Genomic DNA, 17,981 nt, shown 5'->3' with positions numbered 1-17,981 from the left:
TTCTACATTCTTCCTTAGGCAAGATGTAGTGTTGTTTGTATTTCTGAAATAGGACTGTGTCTCTGAGTGCCTAACTTTGGTCTCCCTGTTCCTAAGTAAGCTAGTTGCTGAAGTTGTTAAATGACGTTTGAGCTGACTGTTAAAAGACAGTTTAGCCTTAGGCACAGGGAGATAGGATGGAAGTACAGTGTAGGTGGAAGAAATAGCAAAGGGACAGAATATAGGGTATCGTGCGATATCTGTAGAGCTTCAGCGAGGAAGCCAGTATGCCAAGAGGTGAGCATGGAGAAAGAAGAAAACCAGGATTTGTGTGTCCCATTACATGCCAGCATCTTTACTAAGTGCTTTACATCTGTGAACTCCCTAACATAGATGTGGTTTGCTTATAAATCTTAGAGATGTGGTAAGTCATGTTTGGTAGCTTTTTATTAAGAGAAAGAAAATGTTTGTTTTTATTTTAAAAATATTCTTTTTAAGAAAAGGAAATGTAATTTCAGAAGTCACAACATTCTAACTAATCATGAAAACCTGAACCAGGCCAATGGGAAACACAGAAGAACAGCAGAAGAGACATTTTAGAAATATTACGGAGGGGAATGGAGGTGGATGGGACTCATTGGTTGTAAAAGGTAACTTTAGGTTTCCAAGTGTCTATGAAATTAGTGGTGCCAATAAGATAAAACAGGAGAGGAGGAACAAAGTTTGAAGAAAAGGTGTTTAATTTACTTTAAGCATTAATACATGAAACTTACAAAAGCAGTAAGATCAAATGATGTTGCTAAGGAAACTAGAAGAGAAATAAGAGAAAACCCAGGTTGTTTTAGTATAGAGTACAAACCTTCTACTTCTTCATTATGGAAAATTTTAAACTTAATCAGAAATTAAGAGAATAGTTCAAAACCCTGTTATCCATAACCAGATAATTAACTTGTGGCCACTTTGGATCATCTATATCTCCCTACAATCTCCTCTCCTGATTATTTTGAAACAAATCTCTAGGAGTTGGGACTATCCTATCTATAATAATAAAAGCATAATATGCTAATTAGACCAGATGCCCTTCTGGTCGAAGCCCAGGCTGCGAGGGAAGCCTGGGTCCCGGGTGCCAGAGGGAAGCCAGTGCTTGCAGCCAAGGGAAGGAAGGCCTACTCTTGCACGAATTTCGTGCATTGGGCCTCTTGTCCTATATAATAAAAGCCCAACGACCGAACGGCAGAATGACTGGTCGACCAGTCTCTATGACACTCACTGACCACCAGGAGGCAGACGCTAAACACAGGAGCTGCCCCCTGGTGGTCAGTGAGCTACCACAGTGGGAGCACCGCTCAGCTGACCGGGATGAGTGGCTGCTCCCACTGCAAACCCCAGGCCAACGGGCAGGAACCCGGGCTGTGATCGTCGCCACCTCGCCCGAGCCTCCTCCTTCTCGCTCCCTGCCTCCTCCTGTGGACACCTGCAGGCTGCGCAGCGCTGCTGCTGGGCTCTCAGAGCTGACCCCGGAGGCTGGGAGGCAGGTTCGTGGCTGCCTGTAGGCCTCGTGGGACTGAGGCCTACTCTGCCGCCTCTCAGTGCTATTGTCCCTGGGCCTGGCCCTGACCGGGTCCCATGGAGAGGCAAGTGCTCCGACTCCACGGAAGATGCTGGACCAGGGAGCAGATGCTCAGAGGGCAGGCCCACAGCCACTCGGTTGACCAGGATGAGCAGGCTGATCCCCACAGGCCACGCCCCCCACCAGTTCACAAATTCTGTGCACCATGCCTCTAGTAATCTATAAGATTCTAAATGTGTACTTTTCACAGCACCTTCCCTCCTTGACAACCTCTGCCTGAATATTTCCAGAGATAGAAGGCATGCAATGCAATGAGCTAGCTGTGTTCGTTTTTATATTAGCTCTAATTATTAGAAAGTTTTCTCTTTTATTGAGCTAAAAATCCTAACAGTCTTAGTACTTTGCCAAGGACACACAAGCCCATGTTGAAGTCAAGAAAGGATTTAGACCTCAGAATATTTTTATATTGGGTTTGTAGTAAACCCTTTTTCTCTAAAGATCATAGTGTTTGCAAACAGTTTTTCTGCTGCCATGTGTTCAGGGTGCTCATAGAGCAGTCTTGAAGACACATCTTAGTCAGAGCAAAAGCTTATTTTAGATATTTAAAAAAGCTTCTCTCAGAGCCACATATGAGTAGATGGCTTAGCTACTCTTGTAAGTGTGTAATTTAATACTATATTTTTTAAATGTTACTGAAGTAATTCACATTTTTTAATTAAATGTTTTTTCTTTTAAAATTTTACTGAAGTATACTAATCATAAAAATTCAGTTCAATTAATTTTTACAAAGTGAACAGAGCAGCATTCAGAACAAGCAATAGAATGTTACCAGCAACCAGGAAGTCCCTCATATGCCACCTACTCACTACCTCGACACTGCTCTGCCTAAGAGTAACTACTATCCTGACTTCTACACCATTTCTTTTGGGTTTTGTTTTGGTTTTGTTTTTTTGTTTCTTTTTGAACTTCATATAAATTGAGTCATACCATATGCACTCATTAGCTTCTTTAGCTTAATAGTGTATTTATGAAATTAATCCATGTGTACTGTGTGGATGTAGTTTATTAATCCATTGTATATATATGTGGAGTGCTTATTATATTTGCTATAGAGTATTTCACTGTGTGACTGACCTCAGTTTATTCCTCTATTGTTGGTGGACTGTTGGATTAGTGCTATTATAAATATTCTTTTTTTTTTTTAAATATATTTTATTGATTTTTTACAGAGAGGAAGGGAGAGAGATAGAGAGTTAGAAACATCGATGAGAGAGAAACATCGATCAGCTGCCTCCTGCACATCTCCTACTGGGGATATGCCCGCAACCCAGGTACATGCCCTTGACCGGAATCGAACCTGGGACCTTTCAGTCCGCAGGCTGACGCTCTATCCACTGAGCCAAACCGGTTTCGGCTCTATTATAAATATTCTTGCACAAATCTTTTGGTGAACCTGCCACGCGTCCAAAATGGCAACCATCCCGCTTGTGTCTATAGACACTTATGGTGTACTAAGGTTGAACATTTGTGCACATTTCTATTGGATATATCTAAGAGTAGGATTGTGAAACCTTGGTTCTTGTCAGGGACCTTCAGATTGGGTTTAGAGTATATGTTCCAGCAGAAAACAGGATGGTAATCAAATCAGCCTCAGGGACTGTAGACCAGGCTCTGGAGTTACATTTGAGTTCTATTGTGGACTGAATTGTATCCTCCAAAATTCCTATCTTGAAGCCCTAACCCTTAATGTAACTATATTTCAGAGGGCCTTTAAGAAGGTAATTAAGTTCAAATGAGATCATAAGGATGGAAGCCTAATTCAATAGGACTGGTTTCCTTAAAAGAAGAGGCAATAAACCAGGAATTGTGTGTACAGAAAAAAAAGTCATGTGAGGATACAGCAAGAAAATGGCTGTCTACAAGCTAAGGCGCGAGGCCTCACTAGAAACCAGCTGTGCTGGGACCTAGAGACTCTAGATTTTCTCTTTCTTTGTTCTCAGTGTCCTGCCTTGTCAATGAGGGCATGCCAAAGAGCCAGGAGGTCCGGTGCCGCAGAGAAGGCAACATTTGCTGCCAGTTTGGAGGCATGTAGTAAGCACTGGTTTGTTGGCCAGTGTTTGGTATTTGTTTTGTTCTGTGTTGTTTTCCTACAGGTAGGCTTTGTTATTATGCTTTAAACTGTGGTGTGTATCACTCAAAAATTTAGACTTATCTTTATTTTTTCAGGTTTAAGCCATTTTTTCCATTCCAAACCTTGCAAGGATTTGAAGAAGATGAAGAAGACCATATCCATATACAACAGTGGGCACTTACTGAAGGCCGTCTTAAAGTTACATTGTTAGAATGCAGCAGGTATGGTCTTTGTTTTGTCATTCCTACATTATGGGAAAGAAAGTACAGTAAAATGTGCTTAGGCAGTATTTGTGTTTATTCTCCCTCTGTGTTGATTTATATTGTATTATCTGTAAATTAATTCATCGTAAATTTTAAAACAGTAGTCCTTTCCAGTTTGAAAAAAAAAATACATATATACATATACATATACATATACATATACATATACATATACATATACATATACACACACACACATTCTAATGGGGGGGAGGGGCATTTATTCTTTACTGATTCCCAAACTTTTTATATGCATGATACTCTGTTGGCATACCTGACTTATATCTATAGGTGTTCATAGCATAACAGTTTTGAGAATTGTTTGTGATAATTGAAAATACTCTGGGAAGTTGAAAAATCAGACTTGGAAACCCCTGTGATGCTTAGAATTTTAGAGCTTTCTGAAAGGATCTGGTCCAGCCTCCTTATTTTATTGTGCCAGCCCCATAGTCTAAGCCAGCCGTGGGCAAACTACAGCCCGCGGGCCGGATCCGGCCCGTTTGAAATAAATAAAACTAAAAAAAAAAGACCGTACCTTTTTATGTAATGATGTTTACTTTGAATTTATATTAGTTCACACACACACTCCATCCATGCTTTTGTTTCGGCCCTCCGGTCCAGTTTAAGAACCCATTGTGGCCCTTGAGTCAAAAAGTTTGCCCACCCCTGGTCTAAGCTGTGTTCATATGTTTCTTGAATTGCTTACTACACTAGCCTTCTTACTTACGTTGATATAAGAACATCCAAACCTGTAGAGAATTTTTATGTGTTTATTTGAGCCAAACTAATGACATGCCAGAAGCAAGATCTCAGATGCTCCGGAGAATGACAGTTTTGCAGTCTTTTGTACAGTTGAAATGAAGGAGGGAATGTAAGGAAGATTATATGAAGGTGGGAGAGGACAAGAATAATTAACAAGATTATGTGCTCCCTTTAGGGTGGTTATGCTTCTGAGGGGTCTAAAAAAAAAGGGTTACTCTGGCATTTCAAAGGTGTGTTAACCTAAATGCACAAGAACAATGGACAGGGCTTGCTTAAGGCAAAGATAAACCTTTTCATAGGTCTAAGGCTTAGCTATCCATGATGACCTGCCCAGTTAGCAATTTATGATTAGATCACCTGTGAGGTTACTTTCAGTTAGATTTATTGCAGAGCCCCTTTCGTCCACACTTATTTCCTAACAGTGGTTATCAATATAACAACCAGAATGATATTTTCAAAATGCAAGTCTAATTGTCACTCTCTTAATATTCTTTAATGCCTCCCCCCATTACTCTAGAATACAGACTCAAATCCTTGCCAGGGCCTAAATACCCCTCTGACCTTTCTAACTTCTTTGCTCAGCCCCTCACTCACAGTTCTTCACTTCAGCCACACAGTTCTTCGTAAGGCAAGAGAATGGCAAACTTTCTCTAAAGGGCCAGATTGTAAATATTTTAGGCTTTGTGATTTACATGGTTTCTGTTGTAACTACTCATCTCAGCCTTGTAGTGTGAAAGCAGTCAGAAATAGGCAATAGGTTAACAAATGGGTGTGGCATGGTTGTGTCTTCATAAAATTATATATATTTATGTATAATTATGAATATATATATGACTTTCATAATTTTTATGTGGCATGAAATAACTCTCCCCCCCCACCCCAAGCATTTAAAAATGTAAAAACCACTGGTAACCCACAGGCCATACAAAAATAAGCAGTAAGCCGTATTTGGCCCATAGACAACCACAGTTCACCATTCCCTGCCTTAGATATTTTAAAGTACCAAGGCCCTTGTGTACACCCCACTGTTTCTCTACTGAAGGCCCTACCCCATTTTCTGCTCGTTGAAACCAGCCTTTCTTGGTTCACCTCAAAAGCTACATCTTTAATGTGTCTCCTAACCGTTCCAAGTACAAGCATACTGTCCTTTTGCTACATTTCTGTGACACTTGCTTGTACCACTTGTTTGGTACTTATCACTTCTATTTTTATTTCCAACTCATAATAAAAACAAGTGCTTGGATACAGAGGTTATATTTTTGTACCTAATATATTTATGTCCTTGCTAATAAATAGGTTAATTTTGAATACCTTAATAATAATATGATAAATATTTTTTGTTTGTCTTAGAGTGACTCATTATTGTGCACCGTATTTCAGAAAGCTGGTTGAAAGGAATTCTTTTATCAAAGAAAGACTAAATCTGTAAATTTTGTAAAAAGGAACTTCAGTGTACAGTAAAATGACATATGTAATAAAACATGGTTCTACACAAGTCTGAATTTGAAGTAACTAAGCTAATATATTATGGTAAGCCAAAGTATTAAATATATAATTATCACCCCAATAAATTGAATAAAAAGAAAAAATAAGTATATAATTATGTTATGTTAATATTTAGGACATTTTTCAAGTGGTCTGTGTCTAAGGAAATTTTGAAGTGATGCTTTCTTTTTTTCCCCCTGTGAATTTTTTTACTGATCCACAGGCATCAGAATTATACTAAATGGATTACCTTTTCCAAAATAATCATAGCAACTTCTAACCATTTGAAGGGCAGCTTTGCACAAAATTTCTTGACTATACTGTTGTCGATTCCTATCAACCTACTCATCCACTCATCCCCAAATCTGCAAAGATAGCCTTGAAGGAGATTTACTTATTTATTCATTCATTCATCAAACTTGCCTGTTGTAAAGCTTTGAGAGTGAACTTAGCCAGTGAGGGAAAAAATTAGAAGTATTCATAGAAAACAAACTTGTTTATTGAAAATACTAGAGGCCCGGTGCACAAAATTTTCTGCACTTGGGGGGAGGGAGGGGTCCCTCAGCCCGGCCTGTGCCCTCTCGCAGTCTGGGACCCCTCGGGAGATAACGACCCGCTGGCTTAGGCCTGCTCCCGGGTGGCAGAGGGCAGGCCCAATCCCTAGGTGCAGCCCCTGGTCGGGCTCAGAGCAGGGCCGATTGGGGAGTTGGGGCGCCGCCCCCTGTCATGCACAGAGCAGGGCTACGGAAGGTTGTGATGCCACCCTCAGTCACGCTCAGGGTAGGGCCTTTGGGGGGTTGGGGCACCGTCCCCTGTCACACTCAAGGCAGGGTCGATGGGGAGGTTGCGGCGCCACCCCCTGTCACGCACAGAGCAGGGCCAATCAGGGGGTTGGGGCGCTGCCCCCTGTCACACACAGAGCAGGGCCCATCAGGGGGGTTGGGGCTCTGTACCCTGTCACGCACAGAGCAGGGCCAATCAGGGGGTTGGGGCGCTGCCCCCTGTCACGCACAGAGCAGGGCCCATCAGGGGGTTGGGGCGCCGCCCTCTATCACCCACAGAGCAGGGCCGATCAGGGGGTTGGGGTGCCGCCACTCTCACACTCAGGGCAGAGCCGATAGGGAGGTTATGGCTCTACCCCATCACACACAGAGCAGGGCCCGTGGGGGAGGGGGGTGTTGGGGCGCCGCACCCTGTCACACACAGAGCCGCAGGGCAATCAGGGGGTTGGGGAGCTCCCCCCTATCAGGCACAGAGCAGGGCTGATCAGGGGGTTGGTGCGCCTTCCCCTGTCACGAACAGACCAGGGCAGATAGGGAGGTTGTGGCCCCGCCCCCTGTCATACACAGAGCCGCAGGGTGATCAGGGGGTTTGGGCGCTGCCCCCTGTCACGCTGAACCCAGTGCCGGGAGGCCTCACGGCTCCGCTGATCCTGGTGCTGGGAGGCATATTACCCTTTTACTGTATAGGGTAGAGGCCTGGTGCACGGGTGGGTGCCGGCTGGTTTGCCCTGAAGGTTGTCCTGGATCAGGGTGGGGGTCCCCACTGGGGTGCCTGGCCAGCCTGGGTGAGGGGATGATGGTTGTTTGCAGCTGGTCACACATCCTTCAGGGTGGGGGTCCCCACTGGGGTGCCTGGCCAGCCTGGGTGAGGGGATGATGGCTGTTTGCAGCTGGTCACACACCCTTCAGGGTGGGGGTCCCCACTGGGGTGCCTGGCCAGTCTGGGTGAGGGGCTGAGGGCTGTTTTCAGGCTGGGGGTGACTGAAGCTCCCAGCTGCTCCTTTTTTTCTTTTTTTTTCTTTTTTATTCTGGGCCAGCTTTAGCTTTGAGGCTTGGCTCCAGCTCTTAGGCCTCCGCTGCTGAAAGTAGGTTTCTGGCCTTTGCTTACAATGTTGCGATCCTGCTGGCTGAAGCCCGGCGGACTAAAGCGGGTTTCTGGGGTTTTGTTTAGCTTCTATATTTGTTACATAGTTGCTTAGAGTTGCAGCTAAGAGGCCTGCAGCGGCAGGCAGGGAACGTTGGAGTCCTCCGTCACTGAAGCAAGCAAGCCTCATGTTAGTTTCAAGCTGCCTGGCTGCCGGCCGCCATCTTGGCTGGCAGTTAATTTGCATATCGCCCTGATTAGCCAATGGGAAGGGTAGCAGTCGTACGCCAATTACCATGTTTCTCTTTTATTAGATACTAGAGGCCCGGTGCACAAAAATTTGTGCGCTCCGGGAGGAAGAGGGGTCCTTCAGCCCGGCCTGTGCCCTCTCGCAGTCTGGGACCCCTCGGGAGATAACGACCTGCTGGCTTAGGCCTGCTCCCGGGTGGCAGAGGGCAGGCCTAATCCCTAGGTGCAGCCCCTAGTCGGGCTCAGAGCAGGGCCAATTGGGGAATTGGGGCGCCGCCCCCTGTCATGCACAGAGCAGGGTGGATTGGGAGGTTGCGATGCCACCCTCAGTCACGCTCAGGGTAGGGCCTTTGGGGGGTTGGGGGACTGCCCCCTGTCACACTCAAGGCAGGGTCGATGGGGAGGTTGCGGCGCCACCCCCTGTCACGCACAGAGCAGGGCCAATCAGGGGGTTGGGGCGCTGCCCCCTGTCACGCTCAGAGCAGGGCCGATCAGGGGGTTGGGGAGCTCCCCCCTGTCACGCACAGAGCAGGGCCGATCAGGGGGTTGGGGCGCCGCCACTCTCACACTCAGGGCAGGGCCGATAGGGAGGTTATGGCTCTACCCCATCACACACAGAGCAGGGCCCGTGGGGTGGGAGGGGTTGGGGTGCCGCACCCTGTCACACACAGAGCCGCAGGGCGATCAGGAGGTTGGGGAGCTCCCCCCTATCAGGCACAGAGCAGGGCCGATCAGGGGTTGGGGCGCCTTCCCCTGTCAGGAACAGAGCAGGGCCGATATGGAGGTTGTGGCCCCGCCTCCTATCACACACAGAGCCACAGGGCGATCAGGGGGTTTGGGTGCTGCCCCCTGTCATGCTGATCCCGGTGCCGGGAGACCTCGCGGCTCCGCTGATCCCGGTGCTGGGAGGCATATTACCCTTTTACTATATAGAATAGAGGCCTGGTGCATGGGTGGGGACTGGCTGGTTTGCCCTGAAGGGTGTCCCGGATCAGGGTGGGGGTCCCCACTGGGGTGCCTGGCCAGCCTGGATGAGGGGATGATGGCTGTTTGTAGCTGGTCACACACCCTTCAGGGTGGGGGTCCCCACTGGGGTGCCTGGCCAGCCTGGGTGAGGGGCTGAGGGCTGTTTTCAGGCTGGGACTAAAGCTCCCAACTGCTCCTCTTTTTCTTTTTCTTTTTCTTTTTTTATTCTGAGCCAGCTTTAGCTCTGAGGCTCCAGCTCTTAGGCCTCCGCTCCTGAAAGCAGGTATCTGGTTTGTTTAGGTTCTACAATCGAAACTCTGTATCAACTCCAGGTCTGAGATCCCGGCTAGCTGAAAGCTGGTTTCTGGGGTTTTGTTTAACTTCTATTTTTGTAACTATGTTTCAAACTGCCAGCTCAGGGGCCTGCAGTGGCAGGCGGGGAACGTTCGAGTCCTCCGTCACTGAAGCAAGCAAGCCTCATGTTAGTTTCAAGCTGCCTGGCTGCCAGCCGCCATCTTGGCTGGCAGTTAATTTGCATATCGCCCTTATTAGCCAATGGGAAGGGTAGCGGTTGTACGCCAATTACCATGTTTCTCTTTTATTAGATAGGAGGATTAGAGTTATTGTCCAACTGGAAACTTTATGCTTCAGGAGGCAACATGAAGTGGAAATAATACCAACTTTTGAATTAGAAAGTGCTGTCTTTACATTCTAGCTGTGTATCCTTACTGTTAGATATTCTTAGACAAGTTTCACATCTGTAAAATGGGCAAGGTTACTACCTTGTCAGTAATTGTGCTCAGAATAGGTAAATAAACCACAGTGGCTACTATATAGAAGGCCTTCGGTACCTGTAGCTTCTATTATTATACCTTAATGTAATCATTATAGTGTTTACCAAGAGGAAAACAGATCTTTAGACAGACCTGTTCTTTTTGCATAATTGGTTGTGAGAACTGGAATTTGAATTTTATTAACTTATAAGGGTCTCAGACTGTAAAGAGAGGTTCTTTTTTAATTATATGAAGTAGAGTTTTGAACATCCCAATTACAAGTTTGGGGGTGGAAACACAATTTTGTTTATAAAAATTGGTTCTAACTGCATTTTTTTGCATTGAACTAAAGTTGATTTTTAAAGTTCCCAATGACCTCAATTTATCTATTTGTAGTTTTTCTATTAGAAGATTTAATTATTGCACATTAATGTTCAATCATATTGTTAAAAACTGTTTTTCAATTTGTAATTTATAGTCTTAAAGGGTTTGAAGTATTTTGCAAAGAAAACAATGCCCATGTGCAATTAAGTTGAAAAGATAAATTAAAAACAACCATTTAGGGAATAGAAGATCAGTTTTCTGGCAGCAGAGTAAACTTAATGGATAACTTAGCCCTCATTCTCTGATAAACTGTGCATGTTCTTTAGGGGAAAAAAATTTGGCCCCAAATTCTAGGAAGGATTTGTCATATAATCTTTCTGTAAAAGACATTGAATGAAGTAATGAATACATTTTCTTTTCTTGTTTTTCTTTGGCTGTTTTTATCAACCAGTTATATTTTTAAAACAAAGGTTATAGTCAGTGAAAGCAAAGCCTATACGGTTTTGTGGTGTGAGAGTTCTGTACTCAAAAGTGGTATATTTAGGATACAGTCTGTCCTAATTATAGATAGAAGATTCTAATTAAGGTCATTTCTTCAGTGAATCACACTCGCACTATTCTAAAGCCTGTATTTTCTCAGCAGCTTTTGGAATGCCTGTTTTATTTTACTGGGTTCCAAAAATACATCACTTTAAAAAAAATGCGTAATGGTAACACAAATACAGAAAACTACAGCAGTTGACATTCTACTCTATTACCAAGATCCTTACCTTATTCCCCAATTAATCTATTATTGGCACAGACTCATAGATTCCGGTATTTTTCAATGATTATAATTCTTTACTATTCTTAATTATTTTGTTGTGAACTGTTCTTGATTTGGCCACTAGGTACCCCTTCAAACTTGGCTCTGTATGCTTGTGACATGAGCCTGTCTTTTGTTTTTTTGTTTTTTTTTGTTTGTTTGTTTGTTTTTTAGCTCTTCATTACTTTCTGGTATAACAAGCTGTTCCAGGTTTATTTTGTATCTGCCATAGTCCTAGAATCAGCTATTTTACCAAAGAGCCCTGGTTCCTTTTAATAGAGAATGATATTAAAAATCAAGATCTGGATGTTGGGTTGTTCACTGCTACTTCATATACTCAGAGGTCCCTTCAGCGGACAGAGTTATGAAATACATATATGTATAGACACTTATACATATATGCATACACATACACAATTTAGAAATCATAAGCTCACCCAATACTTCCAATTCTAGTTTATCCTAGAGTTGTTCCTTGCCTTGGTTCATTCTTCTTCCTCCCATATTTTTATCCTCTGAACCCTAGCTCCAATAACATCAGCACTTGTACTCATTTGCTCAGTTCTATAATAACATCTCAAATAGTTGCAGAATTGCTTTATTACAAGTACAGAAACATACTTACTAAAAGGAATTCAGGGTTTATTTGCAGTCTCCTCTACACTACACAAGATTGAGGGTGTATGGTCAAGTACTGTACAGTCATATGCTGCAGAGTGACATTTTGGTCAACAATGGACCACGTATATGATGTTGGTCTCATAAAATTATGATGGAGCTCAGTTTCCTGTTTAAAAATGGAAGGATATGAGGTTCCGGAGGAATTTTTTTCTCTGATGGGAGCAGTATCTGCGGGGCTTGGCAATAGATTCCCTCTCATTTAGAGCACCTCAATTTTTTATGCAGAGATTACATCCCAATCAGCCAGCCACTGACCTCTTTTAACTCAGAGGAGTTACTACATATTCAGGAAATAGAAAGAGTAGATTTGGGATATACTTTTGGTGTGTGAAGGACTTAATGTTCTGGTTTCTTTTTTGATATCTCAAAAGAGATTGTCACCTAAATTGTAAAACTTTGGGGGGAAAATAGGCTTTTAAAATATTTTAAGTGCTGGAATTTTAAAAAAGCAACAAAAAATTGCCCTTCCAGATCTAGCTTGATGGTCCTCATAATGCATTGCTATAAATTCCTGTTGAGACTTAAGGTCCTGAAAAAGGACACAGGTCCACAGGATTTTCTGTCATTTTGTGGGTTGGTGGTATCCTTTGAAGCACAACAATATTAATTTCAGGATGTCCCATTTATCTATTTTTTAGTCCTATCTTTAGAAACCATTGTCTAATCCAAAGAGCTATTGCACAATCCAAGAATTGTGTTTTCTTGTTCCTGAATCCTGAAGATTTAATATCTATTGGGAATTTGGAAACTGCTAGACTTCTCTGCACAGTAGTCAAGGCCCTTACTTAGGTACTTTGCTCTTTTGAACAGATGGTGGCAGCAAAGCTTTGGTAAATGAAAATTCTCATTTTCTTAAACTTAGTATTTTATAATTCTGAATCTCCTTATGTTTTTGGCAGTAGGTTGTTGAGTACTGTTTAAATTTCCTTTTAAGATTAAAATTTATTTAAATTTATGGATTTCTTTTTGCCATGATTTTGTTCAGGCTTTTTAGCTCATGAAGCCAGTTTGTGAGGCATAAACATGATTTGCTTGAGGTCTCAACCTTAGGAAACAATTTTCTCATATTGCTCTGATGTGTTTTATCCATTTTTCTTTCATTATCTTACTCCTACCCCCATGATATTCATGTAGAGGTAAAGTTTGGAGTGGTAATCAAGATGTTGATTAACAGCTAAAGTTGTTCTCAAGCTTACTACTAAAACATATTGGCAGACTTAGGTTCTGATTTAGAAGATAGATAATGTAGAAGTTGTTGGACCATGTAGGTAACATTTTATCCTCCAATAATAAAAACTGCCTAATGATCTCAAGATTGGACCTGCAATTTCCTTTTAAAATATGAATATTAAGCAGTAAAATTAGGTGATGCAGTTATTCCTTGATAATTGTTTTCAAGATAATAGAAATAAAAAACATTTATTGAGTACTTAGTATTTGTTAGGCATTATGCCAAATGCCTTGTTTTCTTTTACTCTTACAACGGCTTTAAGAACTACATACTGTATTTCCCCTGAATTGTTCAAAGGAAGAAATGGGCTTAAAGAAATTCAGTCACATTAGTAGATGGAAGTGTGTGTGTATTTGTGTTCACAAGCAACTTTTTGTACTATATCTCACTCATAGAAATTACTTCTGTTTGATTTAGCCGCTGAAAAACAACTTGTCCTAGAATTTCACCTAACTTTAGCTTTACTTCACTTTTCCACTAGAGGGTATACCAAGTATTTGATTTAAGTTTTTCTGTTACCAAAATTATAATAGTAACAGTAATTTATTACTTCTTGGTATAATGATTTGAAAGAAAATTTTTAATGTACATAACTGGTACAATAATCTTGTTTTATTTTTATACTGCAGGTTACTCATTTTTGGATCCTATGACAGAGAGGCAAATATTCATTGCACACTTGAGTTGAGCAGTGGTGTTTGGGAAGAAAAACAAAGGAGTTCTATTAAGACGGTAAAATTGATTTGCATTGTTTTAAAGTTTGTATTCTATAAGCATGCTTTTATTAATATTTCTATATTCTTAGTTATTTTTGGTCATGTGCAAATAATTATGAACAGCTTTTATTCATCTTTTTATAATAAAACATCAGTAATGAAATGGATCCCATAAAACTATAGTATTCAGATTGCTTGCTTGCATAAGATATCTAACCTAATTTTCCTTCTGTACAGAAGAAGTGAGGGCAGGTGTGTTTGAGTAACAGAAAGAAGGCTAGTCTAGCCATAAGTGAGGTGGAGTCATACTTACTCATATAGGGCATGGCAAGGATTTTGGATTTTATTCTTTGTGGTGGGATAGTTTTAAGATAGGGAGTAACAAGATCTTGTGTACATTTTGTAAAAAAAAAAAAAAATGTTCTTCCTGTATACAGAAAGGATTGTAGGAGGATGAGAGTAAACCTAATAGAGATCAGGAGGCATTCAGGGGAAGGCATTCAGGAGGTGGTAGCTGAGGAAAAGGAAAGAATAGATTTGGGATATACTTTTGGTGTGTGAAGGACTTAATGTTCTGGTTTCTTTTTTGATATCTCAAAAGAGATTGTCACCTAAATTGTAAAACTTTGGGGAAAAAATAGGCTTTTAAAATATTTTAAGTGCTGGAATTAAAAAACAAAACAAAAAATTGCTTTGTACTCAACATGTTTTAATTGGACTTGTTGGGTTCTTTGAGTTCTTAAATAAATAGAAAATTGTCACTAATTTTTTTCCAAATTTGAGTTGGTATTTCTGAATATTTCCCATAGAAGTTTTAATAGGAATTATGATACATTTCTTGGAATTTGCATAAATCTAGTAGTTTATTAAAGATTTAGAGCATTTATCAAAATGTTGTCTACAGAATTGCTATATTAAGCCCGTGAAGTTTTGCATTGGAAATAAAATCCCAGGATTTTATGTCTGAAGTTGAAAAAAAACTTATGCCATAAAAGAACATGTAGCCTTTCTTGATTTTTAAGAATAGTCATTTCATATACTAAGCATATATTGAAATATTATGCATTTGGTAATAATAAGACTCCAGAATGCTTCTTGGACTTCCCAAACTTCTCTGGGTTACTTCTAGTCTTTTTAAATATTAGATCTATTTAACACATCAATAGGTTTTTGTAGAAATAAATTATAGTTGTATTCTTTAAAGATGTATTTAATAACTTAGATATTTAGCTGTTTCTATCACATTGAGCTCTTGGTAGCAGTATAGCCAATATTTAGGAAAACTATTTCTCTATTATGTCTTCAGTATATTGGTGGATAGGTACTTTTAAATTATGTTTACATAGTTGTTTAATAGTAGTAGTAATGTGCTTTTTGGTATTTCTAGAATAATATATTATTCTTCATAGCATTTTTTAAAATAGTCACAACTCTTTTTTTAAATAGGCCCCTAAGCATATTGACTTTTGAAGGTTATGTGGTATTTTTGTAGCTGTATCCTTGACTTTTAAATGGTTTCCAGTGTCTCCATGTAGTAACTGTTGTGTATACCTTTATATAACATTGAGCAGTGTGAAATTATTTTGGAATAAGTAGAGTAATTTTGATCAGGATGGGAATGTAGAGGGAAGTAAAGCTGGAAAGAGGATGGGCTGACCCACAGATTTTGAATTTATGAAAGTATTTGGGAGCTATTGAATATTTTGAACATGGAAATGACATGGTCAAAATAGTGGTTTTTAGGAAATTCTCCTCCTTTTTGGTGGTTGTGCATGCCTTAACTTTAAGTTACATCTCAGTCAATTTGAAGCAGCTCCCCAGAGGGATAAAATAACCAGCTTTACAGTTTGTTCTGAAATATATAAATACATGAAAAAGCATTATTGTTTTGTCTGGGTATGAAATAGTCATAACTTGCCATTGCTATTGGCATTTTCAGTTTCCCTTATATCAGATTAGACAGCTTTAATATTTTATAACAAAAATTAGTAAGACATTAATCTTGAGTCATAATTTTAGATCTTAGCACATGTCATAGCTAGTTTTGGAAAAATAATTTCTAGGTTACTAATTACATCTGGTGTCGAAAATGTCAACAACAGTTAAGTGTCTTCAGGCATTAAATTACATATGTCTGAATTTAATAACCAGGGAGGAGAATTAGAGTGCTCTTCAAGACTACATAAAACATTGTTGGATAGGATTTGAAAATTTGGAGTATATTATAAATTTGGATGGAAAATGTATCATTAAAAATAAGTATGCTAAAGTATTCAATGCTTTTGGAAGCTATCTTTATATATACAATTTTGGGTTTAAATTAGTTTTTTTAAATGTTAAAATTTACTCAGTCACTAATTTTAGTGTACAGAATGAAAGAAACTTAATTTCTTTCATATTTTAAGTATATCTTTTAGTTTTTAAAGCATTATAATGTACTTTATCATGCCATTAATAGGGAAGATCAGTAACAGATGGAAAGCTTTAGATTTGTAGTACTTGCACAAATGTTGGGGGTGGAGATGGAACAGTTGTAATGCATTAGCTGGAAGTATTAGCAAATCTAATGAATGTGGCTTAAGCAAAAAAGAGACTTACTTGTCTTGTGTGATAAGCTCTTAGTTAGTATATAATCAAGGAGCTGGCTCTTACTGGCTTCCTCCTTCATCATCCTTAGCATGGGGGTTTTATTCTCATGGTTGCAAACTATCCAGTGCACCCCTAAATATCCACCTTTCAAGAAAAAGGATGAGATAGAAGGCATGCCAGAGGCACATGTCAGTCAGGTTTTGTCCTTTTAAAATTCTTTACTGGAAGCTCCACCCAGGGATTTTGACTTATATCCCATTGGTTAGAACTAAGTCATATGGTCTCCACTACCAGCAAGGAAGTATGGGGACTCGCTTTTGTTTTTCAGCCTTTGTAGAAAAAGAAGTTAAGAGAAAAGGGTTATGAATACATTTTAGGTGGTCAGTCCACAGTCTGTCATACCACAAGAAAAAATTTAAATCTGTTTGATGAATTTTTGTTTGTAAGGGGATTTTTTTCTTAAATTGAGTATCAGGGAATATTGAAAAGAATAATTTAACAAATAGCTTGCATAAATCCTACTTTCTACCTTATTAGAAACCCAAGGCAAGTTTGGGGCAAAATCAGACACTTGGTCACTGCCTTGCTTATTTCACTTGCAAAATAAAAGAGTTCATAGGATAAATGAGGTACTTGTGTTTATTCTTTAAAAATAATAAGCAAAGATTCCTCATGAGAATCCCATTAAATGTGATAGCTGAGGTGCAAATAAATTAGATATTAGGCTTAAACAAACATTAGAGAATTATCTTGCAAGAGATGACAAAGTCAATACTAAAAATGTGCTCACCTTCACCAAAAGAGACAAGGCAAGTTTATTTTCATTCTATAGCAATATGCAGGTTTGGTAATGATAATTTGCTTCCCTTTCACTAATGAATAAATTTCAGGTTCAGATTTTTAAAAATGTTCATTTCAGGCAATGATTAATATTTCAGTTGGAAACTCAATAGACACCTATATATCTCTAGAATTTATGGTGCCTATCAAATAAAATTCATAGTGCTTATCAAATAAAATTCACAGTAAATTAATCTGACATATTAAAGGATACATAATCATTACTGTGTGAATGCTAAGACAAACAGATCATATAAATATCACATAGACACACACAGTTTTAAATAGATCCTGAGTGTTACTTTCCTCTGAATCTGGGAGTTCTGAGGTAGCAGGAAAGGCCTTGGGAACAGCTGGCACCCAGCTGTTCTGTCTAGCTCTTTCCCTTGTTCTCCATTTTAAATAAAACGATGAAATGAGTTTTAAGTTTAAAAACAAGCTTTTTAATGTTCATTTTATACTAAGCGTGCTCCCTTTGCACTCAGACATTTGAAAGCAATTGTCCTTTATGAGACTAGTCTTTTCCTCCTGTGATTAGAGACAGAATGTTAAAAATCCAAATAACTCTTAAGTCAGTACATTGGCATAAATATGTTACTATCAAAGAAGAAGGAAGAATATGGACTTCTTCTTGTTCTAAAATGGAGACAGAATTAGAGAAGTATCTTTTGGGTTCTTGGGATATAGTACACAGTGGATGGGCAGAAGAGATGCTGAAACCGGCATGTGTTCGGTATAAATAGAAGCAGAA

General features: G+C 40.1%; 1 protein-coding gene across 2 annotated transcripts in view; it reads left to right on the top strand.

Moving 5' to 3' along the window:
- PDZD8 (PDZ domain containing 8) overlaps positions 1 to 17,981 on the top strand; it is a 64,435-nt gene that overhangs the window by 17,173 nt on the left and 29,281 nt on the right. The window contains exons 2-3 of one of the 2 annotated variants that reach the window (XM_059661554.1): positions 3,776 to 3,901; positions 13,715 to 13,817. In XM_059661554.1, the coding sequence (XP_059517537.1) occupies positions 3,776 to 3,901; positions 13,715 to 13,817 (229 nt within the window). The remainder of the gene's footprint in view (positions 1 to 3,775; positions 3,902 to 13,714; positions 13,818 to 17,981) is intronic. The other variant, XM_059661555.1, reaches the window with a different exon arrangement.

Source organism: Myotis daubentonii, chromosome 13, assembly GCF_963259705.1.
Source record: "Myotis daubentonii chromosome 13, mMyoDau2.1, whole genome shotgun sequence".
Lineage (NCBI taxonomy): Eukaryota > Metazoa > Chordata > Mammalia > Chiroptera > Vespertilionidae > Myotis > Myotis daubentonii.
The sequence above is the reverse complement of the archived record's forward strand: the minus strand, read 5'-3'. Positions and strand labels throughout refer to the sequence as shown.